This window comes from Tiliqua scincoides, chromosome 3 (genome assembly GCF_035046505.1).
Source record: "Tiliqua scincoides isolate rTilSci1 chromosome 3, rTilSci1.hap2, whole genome shotgun sequence".
NCBI classification, from domain to species: Eukaryota; Metazoa; Chordata; class Lepidosauria; order Squamata; family Scincidae; genus Tiliqua; species Tiliqua scincoides.
In genome coordinates, this window is record NC_089823.1 from 6937041 (window position 1) to 6957961 (window position 20921).

At 45.5% G+C, this 20921-nt stretch overlaps 1 protein-coding gene across 3 annotated transcripts in view; it reads right to left on the reverse strand.

Annotated features, from left to right (window-relative positions):
* TENM4 (teneurin transmembrane protein 4) overlaps positions 1–20921 on the reverse strand; it is a 367138-nt gene that overhangs the window by 153120 nt on the left and 193097 nt on the right. For 2 of the 3 annotated variants that reach the window (XM_066622507.1, XM_066622506.1), the window contains exons 6-8: positions 20646–20816; positions 14087–14301; positions 12835–13045 (exon numbers count right to left, since the gene is read on the reverse strand). In XM_066622507.1, the coding sequence (XP_066478604.1) occupies positions 12835–13045; positions 14087–14301; positions 20646–20816 (597 nt within the window). Of the gene's footprint in view, positions 1–12834; positions 13046–14086; positions 14305–20645; positions 20817–20921 lie in introns of all 3 variants that reach the window. The other variant, XM_066622505.1, reaches the window with a different exon arrangement.

Genomic DNA, 20921 nt, shown 5'->3' on the forward strand with positions numbered 1-20921 from the left:
TAAGTTGTCTTACATCAACTAGTTGATTGGGCCTTAATTTAGGGCCCAATCCTATCTAACTTTCCAGAGCCAATGCAGCCATGCCAACAAGGTGTGTGCTGCATCCTAGGGTGAGGAGGCAGTCATGGAGGCCTCCTTAAGGTAAGGGAACATTTGTTTACTAATTATGCAGAAGATACACAATCAATGAGACATGCAGCTTTCAAGCATGAAGCTGGCTTTGCCTGTGGGACAAAATCCCAGTTTAGAAGAGGAATAAGTCCCCTGCGGGTTGGGGGACTTATTGAGGGAAAGAGGATTTAAATCCCATTCTCCACTGGATACAGTGCACAATTTTTTGGCATGGGGGGAGGATAAGATTGGGCTGCGCATGAATGTTTTAGAATTAGCCTATTTCGGTATACCAGTTGCACAACAGGATACAGATATCTAGTTGTCTTGTGTGCTCCTAGAGGTATCTGGTGGGCTCCGAGCTATAGGAAGATGGTCTAGATGAGTCCATGGCCTGATCCATCAGGGATCTTCTGATGTTTTTTAAGGAGAACAGTGCCTGGGACAAAAGGCCTGCCTAGACAAAACAGATTTCATAATTTTTCAAAAGTTTGAGAAAGAAGGGGCCAGCAGGCTTCCTAGGGAATGGGTCTGGGAAATCTATCTCAGCAGTGAGACACTTGAACAGAGCTTCCCTAAACTATTTCAACTTGCAGGAAGCATTATGCAGGAGTGGGTGTACCCTTTAGGTGACCTGGACTGAAACTTGGGTAGATGATATCACCTTGAAAGGTGATAATCTTCAGTTTTAATTAAGTGTGGGCCATGCTTAGACCTATTAAGCATCAAGTTTGCTGCATCGTGTGCCTTCCCAGGGGTGTCCAAAGTTTTTGGCAGGAGGGCCACATCATCCCTCTGACACTGTCTCGGGGGCCAGGGAAAAAAAGAATTAATTTACATTTAAAATTTGAATAAATTTACATAAAATTACATAAATGAATATATTAAAGATGAACTTATATGAATGAATGAAGGTCTTGAAATAGCTCAAGGCCTATAAAAGGCCTTGCACAAAGCAAGGCTGGCCTTTCCTTTGCTGCTGCTACTGCATCACAGACGTGAAACAGTAAGCTGTGGAGGAAGCCCTCATCCCACAGCTCATTCAAGAGGTCAAACAGTTGCCCTCACACTAAGAGCAGTTGCATCGGGCAATGTGGGCTCCAACAAATCTCTGGAGGGCCAGAGGCTCATTGGAGACTGGGGGCTCCCTGAGGGCCGCATTGAGAGGCCTCGAGGGCCGCAGGTGGCCCCAGGGCTGGGGTTTGGGCACCCCTGCTTCAGACCAAACCCTGGGGCAGTGGCGTAGAGGGATGCAAAGCATTAAGTTTTGCAGGTGCCTGAATGCGGCACGCAAGCGGCCCTCCCCTTTGGCGCATTTGCCTCCGTTTTGCTCCACCACTCAGAATGGCTACGAAGAGGAGGGGGGGAGTCCACTCGCACGGCATGGTGAGGTTCCCAGCAAAAAAACCTAGTGCTTTCCACTCCATTTAGCTACACCACGACCCTGGGGCACTCTCAGTACTTTTAATTGTCCAGTGAGCTAAGGCCCTTAGGGTGCAATCCTAACCAACTTTCTAGCACTGACCTAGCCGCAATGCAGCCCCAAGGTAACAAACATGCCCTTACCTTGAGGAGGCCCCCTTGACTGCCTCCCCACTGTAGGATGGACTACTGTACGATGGACTCCCCACTGTAGGACACGCCACACTGGTATAGCTATGTCAGTGCTGGAAAGTCGGATAGGATTGTGGCCTTAATTCCTGATCCAAAAGGCTTCCCAGCTTCTAGACCCAAGGAAATCAGTACTTGAGGGCTAAAAGTGGAAGACTTTTACAAATTTGGAGTTAAAAGAAACCACTATGGATACCTGCTGCTAAGAGCAAATTCTTTCACAAGATCTATTAGGCAGCAGTTGGAAAAGTGTTTGCTTTTCAATGACTGTGTACCCAGGGATGTGCTCAACTGCATATTCATGGGTGCAAGCCCATCATTTTTATGGGAATGAGTTACGCGCAAGCCTTCGGAAAAAATTACAGCCTAAGAAGCCCCATTGTTTGGGGGGGGGCATAAAAAGTTTTATATCTATGTGCCAAAATATACAAATGGTTTGGCACCCCGTCCCCTATTTCTGTTCTCCACTGTTATAGCTTACATGGAAATATGAGCCAGGCAACTCTATAATGTGAAACAGGAACAAAACATGCTGGGCTTACATTATCCTAGAGTCAAAGGACATTATATACCTAATAGAGAGAACTTCGTCTTTAAAAAATACCGAAACTCAAACCATACTGACTCAAGTTGCCAGGGTTGCTGGGGCAAATTTCTCTAGAAACAACTTTGGACAACACTGGAGGCCTTGTCATGAAGGTTGAATTCAGGTCTTTGGAGAAATATAAGTGCAACAACAACAAAAAATGCAAGTGAATTAAGTTTAAAATTATGTAAACCTTTTCTTGACCCTGAAGCAAAAGTAATTATGCCAATCAATGAAGCTTTTGTAGGAACTCTTATAACAAGCCAAGTTCTCTAGCTGAAATACAGAGAGAGCTGACAAACTGTGCTGGATGGGAGCAATTCCAGGGCAATGGGGCCTGGGGAGACAATATATGCACAATGGTCAAATTAAGAAAAAGAGGACACATATTTTACTTCACGCACGTTGGACGCTGGAGACCAAAGCAAAGGGAACCACCTGTTGGAGGCTTGAACCATCAAGATTCTGCACTCCTCCTGTACTCTATGTTCTTATTACAGACTTCCTGGCTATCCCTCCACCATGTTTTTTCTTCCTGATGCTTTTGTAGGTGTAGAGTCTGCACCCAAAAAAAGAATAGGAGTATTCCTTATAAACCCATCCCACCATGTATGGGAGAGCTGCATTATTCCTTTGAAATGGAGCCCTTCCCAAGCAGAATGAACCAGTTCAGACTTATTGTATATATGGTAAACATGCATTTCTTCCTCTACCATTAATTCCCAGCAGGAATCGCAAGACTCTGGGAGGGAGAGAGAGAGAGAGAGAGAGAGAGAGAGCGCTGGGTGATCCTGATCTCACCACATTTGCCAAGATGTTCCTGGCTTGCAGATCTTCCAAACCACATTTTTTTTCTTGGATCAGATTCCAGACTTGCTGACTCAGGATCCTTTGCGGTACAACAATCCACTCATCTTTCATCTAAACCACTTGGGTCTAAGAGAAACAGGATGGCTTGCGGGATGTAAGTGAGAAGCAAAATATGTGGAAGGCATAGATTGGGGGGGCGAAATGTTGGGAGATGCATTTCTGTGATTTCACTGCATATAAGTACAGAGCAATTCCCATTTAACTTTTTTTTTAACTGAGCAGGACTTTGGCCTTCAGGATAACTTGGGTGTAGATCTGGGTTGGTGGGACAAGATATGTACAAGGACAAACAGCAGAAATCAGAGTCATCCAGAAAAATGTGATAAAAAAGTAATGCTGCTCATAGGAAACTACCTTATACTGAGTCACAACATTGGACCATCTAGCTTAGTATTGCCAATAATGACTGACAGTGGTTCTCCAGGGTTTTGGACATGGATCTGTCTCTGCCCTAGCTAGAGATGCCAGGGAATGGAATCCAGGATCCTGTGGATGTAAAGTATCCAGAATTTTGCCCTTCCCAAAATGTACATCTCAATGTAATCTACTTGATTTTATCATGAGCCTCATGTAAAGTAGGAAATAGATTCCATATGAAGTAGCTGTTAGGCAAGAGGGTTCCAGAAAAGCCAGTATCACCTGAAGGTAAACTTTTCAGACCTCAGATAGAAAACATGGCACTGTGGATATTGTATTGGACATAGATCTTGGGGATCTAAGGCTGCAATCCTAATCACACTTTCCCGAGAGTAAGTCCCACTGAACAAAATAGGACTTACTTCTGAGTAGACCTGGTTAGGATTGTGCCCTCAGTCTGTAAAGATGTGTATTGGCAAGCGGGATCCTACCGATTCCGACCTCACTGGAGGTCTAGTCTAATAGAGACAATATTGCAGGCAATTCAGAAGAATTGAGCTAGGTGCCTGAGTCTTCTATAATGGGGTAGAGAGCTTTCAGACTCCCAAGAGTCATCCGGCCCATGTGGGTCAGTTCTTTGAACTGACACCATGCAAACCTTCACCTGCCATGGATATGCCTTTAGTTTGACATAACAAGGATGTTCATGCATATAGTTATTTTTTTTTTGGTTCTGTGCATTTTTTCCTCTTTGTACTGGCTGGTTCTTCAAGCTTGACAGCAACAGCTGCTGGAAGCTTCTGTAGATGCCTGCAGCCAGGCCCTTGGCCGTTCCTTGCCACCGCTGAACAGGTTTTTGGCCAGCATTTGTCCCAGATGTGCTGACCCCAGCTCTCCTCTGGCCTGCTATTTTGTTCTACTTAGACCAGATTGTCCCAAATAAATCACCATTATCTGGCAGAGGTGAATCCACCAGACGCTTTGCTGAGGAGCATCTGTTAGAAAAACATTGCCAAAGTCATTTACAAGGAGTTTAATTTATTACAGAGAGAGACCTTAGTCTCCTTGTGCTGTAATTTGTAAAGACAGGGGATGAACAGGGTTTATTACAAGGAGAAAGCCATTGCTTTCTCCTTTTTTATCCCTTGCCAAGTGGCCATCCATTAGCCAACTGTGATGAATCATACTGGGACATCATAATCCCTGCCTAAAAATGTGAGAAAAGCCCTGCTGGATTGGGTCAAGGGCCCATCTACGTCAGCATCCACCAGCTGCCTCTGAGAATTCCACAAGCAGGGAAACTTGTCTCCTGCCACTGCTCCCTGGAGCTGGTACTCAAGATGTATACAGGTGCTGAACCTGGAGGTAGTGTATTACCATCATGCTTAGTAGCCACAGATAAGCCTGACCTCCGTGAATTTGTCCTATCTCTTTTTGAAGTCATTCAAGCTAGTGGCCACCACCACATCTTCAGACAATGAATTCCACAGACTAATCATGCACTGTGTGTTTAAGTACCTCTTTTTCTCTGTCCTCATTCTCTCACCAATCAATTTCACTGAATGACCCCTAGTTCTAGTATTGTGAGAGAGGGAGAAAATCTTCTGTCTACTCACTTTCTCCACTCCGTGTAGACAGAATTCACATTAAACAGCAGGAAGCATAACCAGGCAGCTTGAACACATCAGGATGCTCTGGGTTTTCATTTTCCTGTATTCAAAGTGACCATGACAACCAAGTCAGGGTGGGGGGTGGTAATGAGGGAGATGATGGAGTTTTATTAAAGTTATGTGTGTTGTGGAGAAAGTAGACAGAGATCAGTCTCCCTCTTTCAAAATACTAGAACTGACTAATATTATAATATAATATATTATATTAATATTATAATGCTGTTGTACAAATAGATGGTAAGGCCACACCTGGAGTACTGTGTCCAGTTCTGGTCGCCGCATCTCAAAAAAGACATAGTGGAAATGGAAAAGATGCAAAAGAGAGCGACTGAGATGATTACAGGGCTGGGGCACCTTCTTTGTAAGGAAAGGCTACGGCGTTTGGGCCTCTTCAGCCTAGGAAAGAGACGCCTGAGGGGGGACATGATTGAGACATACAAAATTATGCAGGGGATGGACAGAGTGGATAGAGAGATGCTCTTTACACTCTCACATAACACCAGAACCAGGGGACATCCACTCAAATTGAGTGTTGGGAGAGTTAGAACAGACAAAAGAAAATATTTCTTTACTCAGCATGTGGTTGGTCTGTGGAACTCCTTGCCACAGGATGTGGTGATGGCATCTGGCCTGGACACCTTTAAAAGGGGATTGGACAAGTTTCTGGAGGAAAAATCTATTACAGGTTACAAGCCATGATGTGTATGTGCAACCACCTGATTTTAGAAATGGGCTATGTCAGAATGCCAGATGCAAGGGAGGGCACCAGAATGAGGTCTCTTGTTATCTGGTGTGCTCCCTGGGGCATTTGGTGGGCCGCTGTGAGATACAGGAAGCTGGACTAGATGGGCCTATGGCCTGATTCAGTGGGGCTGTTCTTATGTTCTTATGACTGGCAGACAAATAGAGTAACTTTTTCAGACAATGAATAATATATGGAAATTGCCAGTAGAAGATGTGCTGACAGTCATTGGTTCAGATGGCTTTAAAAGAGGATTAGACAAATTGATGATGTCTATCAATCACGATGGCTACCTGGGGCCTTCATGTTCTGTGAAAGTATATCTGCAATTCCAGCTGCTGGACAGCAACTACAGGGACATGAAACTATGGTTCCATGTCAATCTTTTGGGCTTTTGGTGGCATCTGGTTGGCCTCTATGAGAAATATGATGCTGGACTAGGTGGATCCTTGATCTGATCCAATAGGATTCTTCTAATGTTCTTATAGAGAAGAAACATTAAGGAGGGGAAACATGAAATTTGATCAAAGCTAACAATAGCCATAGAGGAAAGAGATTTCCTTTCCAAGTTTGTAAAATTCCAAGACAACCTTCCTGTTCTTAAAAAAAAAGATGGTTTTTATTAAAACTCTGAAACCAGTCATGACAAAAAGAGCAAAAAATAAGCATACTGTATAGTTTTACATCACCACAAACCGTTTCGTTGCAATAAGCAATGAACAAAATTCAATTTCGAATTAACTACTCTCTTCACTGTTTTCCTTCTGTTGAAGGGAATGAAATGAGTGAGTCATGGTGCATGTCTACTCAGACGTAAGCTCTCTTGAGTTCAATGGGACTTACAAGTACGTGTGTATAGGACCGAGTCCTTACAGCGCAATCCTATGCTTACTCAGAAGTAATTTTCACTATGTTTTGTGGAAGCCTGAGGGCCCAATCCTATGGGCCACTTACAGCAGCGGATCTAGTGAACCTTGCAACATGACAGACCACGAAGCAAAGGCATATTCTTTTGCTGGTTTTGGGGAGCAGGAGAGCCCTCCTGCTCGACCCGAGTGGTTTCCTGCCAATGTGAGGATCCTCTAATGTTGCAAGCTCCAGAAGTGCCGATGACATCATCACAATGCAGGTGAACACATCATCAACACTTCTGGGTTCTCTGCGACCAGCACCAGTAGAGGGAGAGTATCACATCCCTGGTAAGTTTGGGAATCTCTGCACTAAAGATGTCAAGCATGTTTTCTTTGTTCAAATAATTATTTTGCATGGTAACTCATTTAGGGCCCAATCCTAACCTGTGCTGGAACAGATAAGCCAGGAGGCTTGTGCTGTATCCAGTGCAGGATTGTGGCCAGAAGTGGCTCAGCCAGAGGAAAGGGGAAACTTTTCCCCTTACCCCTGGGTAAGGGCTGCTGGCCACAATGGGTCTCCTGGGACTTGCGCCACCTATGGAGGCTTGAAGCCACTCAGTTCTCCCCAGGAACAGGGGTTGGGATCTGGCATACCTGGTGGATCCCCGCCCAGCCTCCTGCTTACCACCTACCCGCCCACAGAGCCACCCATCGCCCGCCCTCCCCTGCCCAGGAACGCCTCCCTCCCTCCTCCTCCCCGTCCCCCCACGCCTACCTTTCCCGCTTGTGTTGGCGCAGGCAGGCTGGCACTAGTGGCTGAGGGGAAGCCGGCGAGGAGGCTTATGTCAGCCTCCGCAGGCCGGTGCTTCCTGGAGTGCCGGCCTGGCTTCCCCTCGAGGAGGCGCAAACGTGCTTTACGGCATGTTTGCGACCCTCCCAGGGTTTGGATAGGAGGTTTGAAACCTCCTATCTAAAGGTTTGGATTGCGCCCTTTGTCAGTCTCGAGTTTCTGGGGTGGGTGGGTTGCTGGGTTCACTTTTCACATCTTTCACACAAGAAGGAAAAAATCATTTTCCCCCCATATTAAACAGCTAAGAGAGACTGTAGGGTTGGAAGTAAGAGACATAAAGGAAGCACACATTCGTTATTTGATTTTTTTCTGTAAACCGCTTTCTGAACTTTTTTGTTGAAAAGCAGTATATAAATACTGTTAATAATAATAACAATCACTCAATAGAATAGGAGATACACCGTCAAAGGCAAATGATTTATAGTTCTCTGGGCCAAACAAGATGTTGCACTAAATGCACAGGTGATGTTACTGTGTATAAATCTATCCTCCCTTTTTTTTCTCCCTTGGTGGCTCAACACATTCTATCAGTTCTTGATTCAGGACCCAGGAGCTTCTAGCAATGATGACTCAGCCCTGATGCCTTCTACAAGCCAGGACAAATCCAGTTTTAAAGAGGCAGGTGTTGAACACACTTACACCAAGTCTCAAAATAACTATTTCCGCCCCCAGCATCCTTCTTCTTTCTTTACAGTTCTGTGTGCCTCAGATGTCTACACCCTAATATATTTCCTTTTTGTAATTATTAACTGACTTAAAAAAATGAAGTCACTTGGAGTTCAAAAGCTGATGACAGCTGCAAACATTGCAAGATTGCACCGTTAAAATTAGACATCTTCAAGAGTTTGCCTCTCACACACAGTTTTTCTCCAAGCTCATATCACTCAACTTCCCTCATTTCAGCCAGCTCTAATCTTCGTCTGCCAGGTGACCTGGCACATTAAACCCTTCCTGATAAAATGGTGTGCCACACAACAACATCTTTTTCCCCCTGCAACGCAGTAACAACAATCAGGAAAGAAGACAAGATGCTACAGTCTTTAGAAGATTTGAAGGGTGCCTGTATTTTTATTTTACTGATCTAAAAAAAAATTTTGGGGGGGGGAACCCAACAACACATGAATCAAGAAATCAACAGTGAAGAGATGGTCCCTAAAAGATGAAAAACAAATTAGGCTGCAAAGTCCCTTCTAAACCGGTCAGTCTATGCTGGTGTCAGGAAAAAAAATGATCAATGTGCAGGGCTGGCAGGCTTCCCAAGTAGGGTAGAGTACTTTGAAAGGATGGTCAAATTCCTTTCGGTAGGCAGGTGAACCTGAATTAGGGAAGAAGATCTCCAACGGCTGATAGAGGAGACGGGGCAAGGTTTCCATATCTGCAATATTTATTCAGGCTATTATTAGCCATCATATATGGTCACTCTGCTCTCACATACAGCAGAGAGGGCAAAGCAAGGATAGTCAAGAGATGCATGAAGGCTTGTTACTTATTCCCTTCCCACAAGTATGATTTCATAGTGATGGAATCATTACCTTCAGCCAAGGTGTTGGACAGCCAGAAGAAGTACAATCCTGGTCTAAAATCAAGTCCCAGCTACCCAGGCTCATATGCCTAAGAAAAAATTGTTTCCCTTCTCATTTGCACAGTAAACATACCTTGGGCACATCTTGTCTCTAGTCACTACCTTGGTGGGAAGAGCTAGGTGAATAACCCAAATTCTAAGAAAGTTTGTTCCAAACAAGGTTGGCGCAAGAACACAGCCCTGCTTGACTTTGTGTACTTTGGCTCAACGATCTCCGACACTCTTTCTCTCGATACCGAGCTAAACAAGCGCATCGGTAAAGCAGCTACCACGTTTTCCAGACTCACAAAGAGAGTCTGGTCCAACAAGAAGCTGACGGAACATACAAAGATCCAGGTCTACAGAGCTTGCGTCCTGAGTACACTTCTGTACTGCAGCGAGTCATGGACTCTTCGCTCACAACAGGAGAGGAAACTGAGCGCTTTCCACATGCGCTGCCTCCGACGCATCCTCGGCATCACCTGGCAGGACAAAGTTCCAAACAACACAGTCCTGGAACGTGCTGGAATCCCTAGCATGTATTCACTGCTGAAACAGAGACGCCTGCGTTGCTCAGTCATGTCGTGAGAATGGATGATGGCCGGATCCCAAAGGATCTCCTCTATGGAGAACTCGTGCAAGGAAAGCGCCCTACAGGTAGACCACAGCTGCGATACAAGGACATCTGCAAGAGGGATCTGAAGGCCTTAGGAGTGGACCTCAACAGGTGGGAAACCCTGGCCTCTGAGCGGCCCGCTTGGAGGCAGGCTGTGCAGCATGGCCTTTCCCAGTTTGAAGAGACACTTGGCCAACAGTCTGAGGCAAAGAGGCAAAGAAGGAAGGCCCATAGCCAGGGAGACAGACCAGAGACAGGCTGCACTTGCTCCCGCTGTGGAAGGGATTGTCACTCCCGGATTGGCCTTTTCAGCCACACTAGACGCTGTGCCAGAACCACCTTTCAGAGCACGATACCATAGTCCTTTGAGACTGAAGGTGGCCAATACAAGAAAGTTTGTGGGAAACCAGATTAGAGTCCCCTCTGGGAGTTGAGCCCTGGCGATCAAGATGAGATTAAGGGGAGATTATCTAATTTTATACCCCTGCTGCAACCTCCCAGGGGTGCGAGGAGCCCTGAGCGACCCTCCACAGGGCTCTCCAAAGCTTAAAAAGTGAAAGTGGAGTGATCGTGCTCTACTTCCAGTTTTGCAGAGGTGGGGCGCAATCACTCTCTAAGCTTCAGGGAGCCCTGCAGAGGGTCACACAGGGCTCCCCGCACCCTTGGGAGGCTGCAGCAGGGACTGGTAAGTAAATGCTAGTCCCTGCAGCCCCCTTCTCGATGTGATCACTGGGGATCACGTCGCTGCCTCCCCTCCACCCCCACAAGGACTTACTGCAGCTCAAAGTCTCCCAGAGAGGTTGAGAACTGATATACTAAGTGGATGTTAGTGAATCCCAGGCCATCTGTTACCTCTCAGATAAACGGTAAATGGAACAACAAATAATTGCGTAAATCATCCATGGTTTGCATTTGTATCAGTGAGATTTACTATAGTCCAACATACAAGCAGTCAGATGTGGGGGATTTGGTGAACCCACAGAGCTCTGCTTTTTCCCAAGACATACTCCAAGATCCAATGCCCACTGAGCAACAGCAAAAGCAGCCTTCTCTGGTCTCTCCTGCAGAGATGACAACTCTGGGCAGACCAAGAGATGTTTGCATGAATGTGTTTCCAATTGCATAAATGGGGAACGCCACACAGGCAGGAGCTGCATGGGTGACAGATGTGGAGCTATGTCGTAAAGGGGGAGAAATGACGGAACAAGAACATTCTTCAAGAGCAAGTGTTGCATGAAAAGACCTTGAAGAGTCCTCCAGAGAGAGGATACTGCACAGATACAGAAGACCTCATTTCCAGTCATCTGCTGCAAGGGAAGTGCAGAATAAAACTGCATCCCGTGGGGTCAGATTACTGTTTGGTAAATTAAAGTGTAGTTATTTTCAGCGCTACTTACTGATGAACAGGCTTGAGTGCCTGTATATGTGGGAATGGGTGTGTATCTGATGGTAAAGACCTGTTTAAGTTCCATCACTTCCATTAGAAAGCAGAATATTACTGTTGCATTTCAACTTGTGATTAAATAAACTTTCAAGTTTAAAAAAAAAAAAAAAACTCTGTATATTGCAGCCTTAATGACTTTGCTTTAATAAGACCTAAACTTTTAATTAACCTGCCAAGACAAATTACAGCCAATAGCTCTCAGGTAACTACTGCAGGCAGCTGAGACTCAACGCCAAAGCCTCTTTGGGGAGAAGGATTAATGGCAAGCTCAGAACGAGCCATCGTTTTGCAGTCAAGGAAAAAAATTAGACCATTAAATAACCATTGTGGTTAGAAGAATGCTAAGTGTTAATTTTTATGGGAGGGTCTGTGAATTATAACAAGATGGATTAGGGGATAAGAAACTTGGTTGGCTTGATTCAGTAAAATATTAAATAGCTGTAAGAAAGGCCACCCTGTGTGATTTTATGGAGAGTCTCCTGTTATTTAGTAGTTGTTTAAAGTAGTAACTTTTGCAGTAATGTCATTCTCAGTTTTCAGCAGAGCAAGGAAAAAAATAATGTAACCTACTTGGCTGGATTGTGTATTATAGTGGCTGTGAGCTATGAGCCGAGATACTCCTAGGATCAAATCTCACATCAGTCATGAACTCCCCTAGGTAGCTACAGGAAAGCTATTGGCCTGATTCAGACAATCATCTAAACCTGATGGTTGAGATTATGGAGGTTGAGATTATTGTGAATGAACTGTGGTGAGTTTTGGGCTCCTTACACACAAGAAGAAGAGAATTGCTACTTTTAAATAAATCGCAGTCCCCAAAGTTCCTAGGTAATAGAAACTGTGATTTATTTTAGTCAAAAGTGAAAGTACTTGTTTTCCTCCTCTCACACATGAACACCCCAGTAGAGTCTTTTCTAGTGGCTGTCTGCTGGTGTTCTTTTGCATCTTTTTAGATTGTGAGCCCTTTTGGGACAGGAAGCCATTAGATATTTGATTTTCTCTGTAAACCGCTTTGTGAACTTTTTGTTGAAAAGCGGTATATACTGTTAATAATAATAATAATAATAATAATAATAATAATAATAATAATAATAATAATAATAATGAACGAGAGGAAAGAAGGAGGGGATTTATGAGCTCCACGGTTAAAACTAGATGCCAGTCTACATAGACCTGTGGTCTGAGCCAGCAGGGTTCTTGTTACATTCAAAATATGTGGCCAACTCAAACTAGAAAACTGTGGCTACAATATTTTGCTTTTAAGGAAGAGAAAACTACAACCTCTGAACACGCATTGTTTGGACTGAGATTTTTGGGTGCCCACTAGTTTGAACTCTACCCAAGAGTTTAAGAACTGGTGGGATATTGACAAACAATAGTCAGTATTCCTAGTAGTGTGGCTTTCTGTAGTTGTTTAACGGTTTTCTTTACCTATATACGGGCCAGACATTTCTTAAGGGCTTTGTTTGACTGCACCTGGCAGAAAGATGACAGTATAGCACCAACATTGACTAGAAAGACTAAAAAGGTTTCCCTTCCCCTCAACCCCAATATTTAGTCCTTACCAATGGCAGTGGTGAGAAACGAGACCACCTCAGTCTCCTTCCCGTCGTTGTAGAAGGCGAGATGCCACATTCCCGAATCCAAATACTGAATAAATCCCGTCTCGTGAGTGGCCAATGGCACAAAGCCCTTGTGTTGCCGCTGAGGGCCTTCCAGGCTTCTGGCCTCCTGAGTAAGAAGCCGCCTTCCATCAAGCAGCTCCACAAAGTCAAACTGGAGCACAAAGAAAAGAGATGAAAATAAAAAAAGGTAAGTCAAAACAGATAGAATTAAGGTGGCATCCAAGCAGGACTGAGAAAAAAGTTCTTATAAAGCTGCAATCCTATAATACATTCCTAAAAGATTTCCATTAAACAAATGCAACTTATGGCACAGTCTTGAGCAGTGTGTGGCCCTGTGCACGACATGCTGCACCAGTGCCTGCTGTTGCAAAAGTGGCATAAAGCACTTGCAAAGGCATAGCAGTCAGGTGGGCTGATACGAAAGGTCACACCAGCACAGGGAGCAGAACGCACAAGGGAAGGTAAGTTCTGCGCCGAACAGCGTGGAGGCGAAATGGGGCAAGGGAAGGGCAAGGAGGGGGTATAACAGGCAGTGACAGGGGTTGGCGTGGGCAGAGGTGCCGCTGATATCCTACCCCCCTTCCTGGGCCTGATCTGTCAACATGGGGCAATGCAGACGTGTGCCAGGGATTAAGGTTGCACCGGTCTGAGTTGCACCATTGCAGCTGCTTGGGGCTTACCTTGGGGCAAGGGGAAAAATGCCCCCTTACCCTGTGGAGACCTCCAACAACTGAAATTCCTGCGCAGGGTGCAGTCAGGAATTTGCACTGAATTGGGCTGTTATAAGGCCACAATCCAACTTTGTAGCGCCGATGCAGCCCCAAGGTAAGGGAACAAACATTTTAAACATGTATTATTTCCTTAATTTTTTGCCCACTGCTGTAACCTCTCAGAAAAGTGTATAATAATAAATAATAATAATAATAATAATAAAACTTTATTTTTATCCCGCCCTTCTCCCTAACGGGACCCAGGGCGGCTCCTAACGGAACCCAGGGCGACCCAGGTATAAAAGTTGAGTAAATAAATAAAAAAGGATGAATGTATTGGACTTGTATGTTGCTCTTTCTTCTCAGAGAGGCATAACCTCCCATAGCTTCTGCTTCGATGGTAGAGGTCATGTTCCTTCAGATCATTCTTTAGGCTTAACTTTTTGGAAGAAGGTATCTCAAGACGACAACATTTTCCTTACCTGCGTATGTGAAGGAGGGAGGCCTTTTCTACCATAGATCCCAACCAGAGCAGACTTTCCCAAAGAAACATTAAACTTCAGATGCACTGAGTGGTCAATGAACACCTGAGATCTCCAAAAAATACCAGGAGGGATCTTCTGAGTGGCTCGCCTGCCAACGTCTATCTCTCCAGTGTCTATAAAACTGTCTTCTGGAAAGAAACTACTGGGCTTTCCTGCTGAGATACATGAAAAATGAAAGAAAGTCTTGAATTAAATTGCTATAATGCAGTTTTCAATCTTTACCTCTGTGGTTGTCCATGATGACAGACTGAGGAAATGACAGGCTGAGCACCTTCCAGCACGGTTATTTGTTTTTTAAAAATACTCAATATCAGAACCACAAAGCCGGAGGGAATGTTTACTTGCAGCCATGAGATTCATTTCCACATTGTGAACCAACGCAATGTGGAAGATGCAACTGGTGATGCAACAAAGGTTTGGAGTTTCCTGCATGGGAACCCGCATGGGAGAAATATCCATGAACTACCCAAGAAATGTTGAGAGAAAAATAGTGAGTTTCAGTCAGACTGGTGAAATTTCTTGGGAGGATTCTGCATGCAGTACAGAAATTCTCCACGCAATGGAGAAAACTTTTAAAATCAGGGACTAGTGTAACCACTGAATTTTGCCTAGTGTGAAATTTTGAAGTAAATTTGAGAGAAACATCTGATGAATTTGAGCACAAACGAAGGAGATTCAGCATGGCCTGATCTATGTAAGCAAAAATATTAGGTAGCAGAATTTGATATGAAAAACTTCTTGTAAGAAGAAAACCAGCACTGAGGGAGAAGGCAGTTGTAGACCTGCCCCTTATTGTGTCCTGGAGTTGTGAAGTCCTGGAGCTCACATCACACAGCCCCCCCCCCACCCAGATACCTACCTAGTGCAGCGGAACCTCACATGGTATTGAGGATGACCTGGAAAGCCCTCCCGCGCGGTCTTAAACCCTACTTCCAGGAAACCAGAAGTACGACTTAAGACTGAGTTGGAAGTCTCAGAGAGGTCCGCAACACTGCACAAGCATGGTGCTTATGGCTTTTGCCCCCTTGCCTCTTCTCCAGGCCCGCTACAGGGAGAAGGCATATAGTCCACCTCTGACACCTGTGCAGGCTTTCTATTTGCAAGGAGCAGAGTGTTTTATATGAGGGAGCATTTGAAAGTGGTATTTTCCACTTGCAGTTGGAAGTGATGGAGTCTGTTCTACTGCTTCAGGATTCTACCACCTCATTCTCACTCCGACTGCTGCATGCAGAGCCCAGGCTTTAGACGAATTACATTTCTCGGAAAAATTGCAATGCAAAAAGTTGCATTTCTGGAGGAAAAGTTCATTACGGGTTACAATCATAGTAGGTATGTGCAAACTCTTGGTTTTAGAGGCAGGCTGCTTCTGATTGCCAGATGCAAGGTAGGGCACCAGGATGCAGGTTGTGTCTGTTATCTGGTGTGCTCCCTGGGGCATTTGGAGGACCACTGTGAGATACAGGAAGCTGGACTAGATGGGCCTTCGGCCTGATCCAGCGGGGTCTTCTTATGTTCTTAAGTTGCCCCTTCTACTCAGTTATTAAAGTTAGAGAAACTTGGTCCTCCTTGGGGTCCAGTCACTCTATCTGTTACTGCCTAGTAAACAAGAAAAGTTACAACTAAACACACTAGGCATTTCAGCAGCAAATCCTGCTGTCATTCAGTAGTTTGGAGCTTGAAAAAACAAAACCAATGCATGGAGAAGGATAAACGACACTGATAATCAGAAATAACACAGATCAGTAAGAGCAGTTGTCTTCTTTCCTTTAGGAAAGGTAAAGGGCATTGATGGGACACAAAACTAAATTCTCTAGCACGGCCTTTTCACTCAGCCAATTTTCCGAACAATGCATGTTCTGAGACAAGGCCATGAGCAGTAGCACATCCTTGCAGTCATAAAATAAAATATTTTTTACTGTTCTAGAAGGTACAAGTCTTCTTAGAAGATTAAATGACACCATCTGCTATGGTGTCAGCACAAACTCTCCCTGCAAACACAACAGGTGAGAATCTTGGTCATGACTATTTAGAGCAAGTGCATGGCATCTGCATATGTTTTGAACATTCAAACGAAAAGTGGGTTCATTACCACTGTATGAGATGAGCATGGGGTATGAGAACTCAGGACTAGCCTCTTGAGAGTGTATCAGGGTGCAGTTGGCAGCCACTTCACAATAATATAGAAACGTGTTTTCAAACCTTCTGCTAGCTGGAACATACTTTTGAAAGACAAAATGGGAGGAACATTTTGCTTGTACACCCACCAGGCTTTTCATGCAGAATATTTACTTTCAAACAAAGAAAGAGAGGGGGCGTTAATGCCAGAGACGGGAGGAAGGAGGGAAGAGTGTGCAAAGTTGGATCTAGTTTTCAAACAACAGTTTCCGGGGAGCCAAAAGTCTGTTTGCACCAGGCCTTAAATGGTGTGATCATTTCTCTCTGGAAATCAAGGTGCAATACTGACCTTCTGTATTAGGTGTTAGGAGATCAACCATTACAAATAATTAAACAAAAACTGTTCTGACTGAAGACTTAGGGCCCAATCCAATGCAGTGCACGCTGGCTCACCGCCAGTGCGCACTATCGCAAACATGCTGTAAGTCACATTTGTGGCCCTCAGCACCGGTGGAGCACTGGAGCTCCAATGCTCGGCGGTTGCACAGACCGCCGGGAAGTGGACGTGTAGGTGGGGGCAGGGGGGAGGCGAGGAGGAGGCATTCTGGGTCAGGGGAGGCGGAGGAAGGGTGGGAAGAGGGCGTGGCAGGGGAGGGAGGCGGGACCGGTGGAGCTTTATTCCACCAGATCCTGAGCCCAACATGGAGACTCTTTATTCTACACCAACCCTTGGGTCACTGTAGAATTGAGTAGCCCCACTGCGGAGCTACACGCCTTACCTGGAGAAGAGGACAAAAGTCCCCTTCTCCTGAGGAGTCATTTGTGGCTGCCGGGGGCACGCAAGATGCAGTAGAAGCCATTTTTGGCACTGCTGCAGCCCTATGTGCCAGGCAGCTCAGGTCTGGGCTGTTAATTTCCTTATCACACCAGCAGAATCTTGGAGAGAGAAAAAAATCAGATTCCACAGTAGCTAAGTTTTATTCACATTGTGGATAAAACACTTTGTTCAACAGTTTGAGGGCAAAAAGATAGCATTCGTTCACTGGATTTTACATCCTCCAGGAGTTTCTATAAAGAAGCGACTTGAGTATGTATATGACAAAAGAAAATGTAGAAAAATAAAAACAACAAAAAAAAGGATCATGCAATCAGCACATTATTCCTCCCCCCCCCCATACACAACGTGCTCATCCAGAACTTGAAATTAGTGTAACTCTGTCGTAGGGACAGGGCCATAGCCAGAACTGTATTCTAGGAGAGCCCCAAGAGCAAAGCTGAAATGGTGATCTTTACAGAATATACAAAGATGAGAGAGATCAATAAAAAGCAAGGTTTGGAAGCACGGGATGCAGCAACTTTGAGGACATTAAGCAGATGTGAATCTGCTCAGTGCCTGGATGAGAGACTACCTGGGAATCACATGGATGTCACTTGGACTCCCATTATGGAAGAAAGACAGGCAGACATGTAAAAAAATAAACAAACAATGCATGAAATATTTTGGAGGGTTGTGGTCTTCTTTTATGCATTTACTGCAAACTGAAATACTGATGGTAGCTTGAATACTCTGTAACTAATATAATTTGATCTTAGTATTGTCCTGTTTGTGTATTTATATGCAAACCTTGTCTTTTAAAAGACACTGTAAAGTTGAGAAAAGTGTAGAAAAGTGCAACTGAGGGCACAAGCCTAACCAGGTATACTCAGAAGTAAATCCTATTGTGTTCAATGGGTCTTACTCCCAGGGAAGTGAGGTTAGAATTGCAGCCTGAAATCATCAGGTGGGGGGAATATCAGGAAAACAGTGAAAGTGTCGGGGGCTCTTTAGAAGAACGGTAATGAAGGGAAACATGGTAGTCATTTTTTTTTAAATAATGCACAATATGATATAAAGAGAAGATTTTCTCCTTCTTTGATATTACTAGAGCTTACACAGCCAAGTCCTAACTAAGAGCCCAATCCCGAGTTCTCCAGCGCTGCCAGTACAAGTGTACTGCTGGTGCTGGGTGTCACAAATGTACCTTAAAGCATGTTTGTGGCACCTGGAGAGGAGAGTGTGCTGGCGCTGAGCCAGTAACAGTTGGTGCTGGGCTTCAGCCCCAGATGCCACCCACAAAGAGCCACCAGGGGTAAGTAGCACAGCCGGGAGGAAGTGATGCAGCTTTCTGGGGTGGGGGGAAGTGTTCTGGGGCGGGGAGAATGGGGAGGGCAGAACGGGGGTGGGACTGGCCTGGGAAAGGGGTGGGATTGGCAAAGGCATCCGCTGCCAGATCCTATCCCCCGCACTGGGCTGCAAAGCTCAACAGGAGGCTTCTTAAGTCTGTGCCAGCAAAATAGATGGCGCAGACTCGAGTAGCCCCATTGTGGGAAATGGGGCTTTCCTTGGGGGAAGGGGAGGAAAGTCCTTTTCTCCCAAGGAGTCCTCCAGCAGCCTCCCTGGTCCCACTGGATACAGTAGTAGTCATTTTTGTGCCCGTGTAACCAGTGGCGCCAGGGAGGATGGGACTGTGCTGTAAATTCCTGTGTGGTAATGGCACGGTTTTCTCTGTATCCCACAAGGCCTCCTCGGTGTAAGGGAATGTCTGCTCCCCAGGGGAACTTTCAGCAGCTGCTACGGGTCAACTTGGAACTGCACCAGCAATATTGATGGCACAAGTCTACATTGACCCAGGAAGGCGGATCAGGCCAGGGAATGGGGATAGGATTTGGCATGTGTCGCCATAAAATCTGCCTCCCTCCTGGGCTTGATCCGCCACCCTCCCTGTCCCATCACCCTGTTCCACCCACCCCTCTCCCATCCTGTTCCACTTCCCGGCAGCATTACCTGCTCTAGCAGGTCTTTGGCCATTTGTTTCCTGGTGAGTGGCCCGGCCGTGTGTATCAGTGGACGCTGCCGTGTGACTGCCATATGGCAGCCTCCACCAATACAACACGTGCTACACCTGTGCCCAGCCAGCATATGATTGGGCCAACAGTTGTACAGGTGGGCACCCCTTAGTAACCTACCAGCTTACGTCGGGATTGCAGATGCGCTGACCACGTGTGGTCACATGGTTGTCGTGGTGCACACCCCACACCACGATCCCCGTCATCAAGCAGCACTTGATGCAGTCTGAACTCCCGCAGGGAAGGGGATGCTCCACTCTCCTTCCCACAGAGGGTTGTCTGAGCCTCTCAGAGGCAGTGCACGTCATGCCTCTCGCGCAATTTCTGGCTTTCTCCGTGAAACTAAAAGTCATGCGAGAGCCGTGATTTCCCTCAGTCCGAGCCTCTCAGGGGCAGTGCCTGGACGTGCCTCTGGGAGGCTCAGACGACCCTCTGGAGGAGAGGGGAGCAGAGCATTCCCTTCCCTGCGGGGGTTCAGAATGCATCAAGCACCGCTTGACGATGGGGGTCGCGGTCCCGATCCCCGTTGTTAACTGGTGCACGACTGTATAATGAAATAAATACAACTTCTTCACAAAACACATAATCAATGTGTGTTTTCAGAGGATGTAGTGGTGGCCACTTGTTTAGGTGGCTTTAAAAGGGGATTATGTTTTTTCCACAAATTTAAAAGAAAAAGAAATTTAGCTTGAAATTTCATTTTCTTCAGAGCAACATTTTCTGTCTAGAGGAGATGAGAACCTTGTCAATTGTGTACCTGCAACCCAATTCTGACTCACCCCTGCAGTGGGTCGTGATTAATTTTTTAAAAGAGTCCAGATTTTTCCTCTCGCAGGTATTTCTGCCTTGGATTCCTCACAGACTGTCAAGCTGCCCGATTTTGTTTCCCTGAGCAAAAGGCCAGTTTGATGTAGTTCTGAACAGCTGCGACTTACTAATTCCAGTAAGAAATAATGCCTCTTGGCAAGTTAAGGAAGCCAAGAAACATCTTGCAAGACATGAAGCCATCACATGATTATGAAGAGGAGAAATGGACAACTTCCAGATATTAACCTGGCATTTCTAAGCACACTCTTTTGGATGTAAGTAAGCAATTGTATTTGCTTCTAAAATATTTCCAAGATGGTAGGCTGGTAGCCCTGTAAAGGAAGCAGTGTTGAAATGACATTTCAATCAGCAAAACATTTCTGAGAGGAGAAATGGAGACAGGAGAATTTAGGTGGCAAAATACACCCCAATGCATATGACAGAAGATATTCCCCTTTATGGTTCTGGAATGCACCACTGTGTGATAATGTACATTGAAAAGGAGACAGATGAAAGCGATGAATCAACAACCACGGACTGGAGAATGTGAGAGTGAGGAATTACCAGGATGTGTGGTGTTAGAGGAAGGGGCAGCTCTTGGGAGGTCGATGAAGTTATGAGGGGTGGATGCCTGGAATTCAGAGGCAGACACAGAGGACTCACAACAAGGACAAGACACCAACCGTACCTTCGCCGGCTCCTTTGCCTTTCCTGTCAGGCAACTCTAACCCTGTGCCCCCTGAGGAATATAAGGAGACGTCCGTTGGCACTGGCCAACTGCTGGCTGTGTCTTCCGTGATCTCATACATCTGCCCTTCCATCGGCTGCAGGTGCCAGTTTAGGCCAAACAGGTGCATGGCTGTGGTGAGCAATGAGAAAAGTCATCTTTTGGGGGCGCTTGCTTCACTGCTGAGGAGATTTTTTTGAAATTTAACAGCTGTGTTTGAGTTGCACATTTATTCCT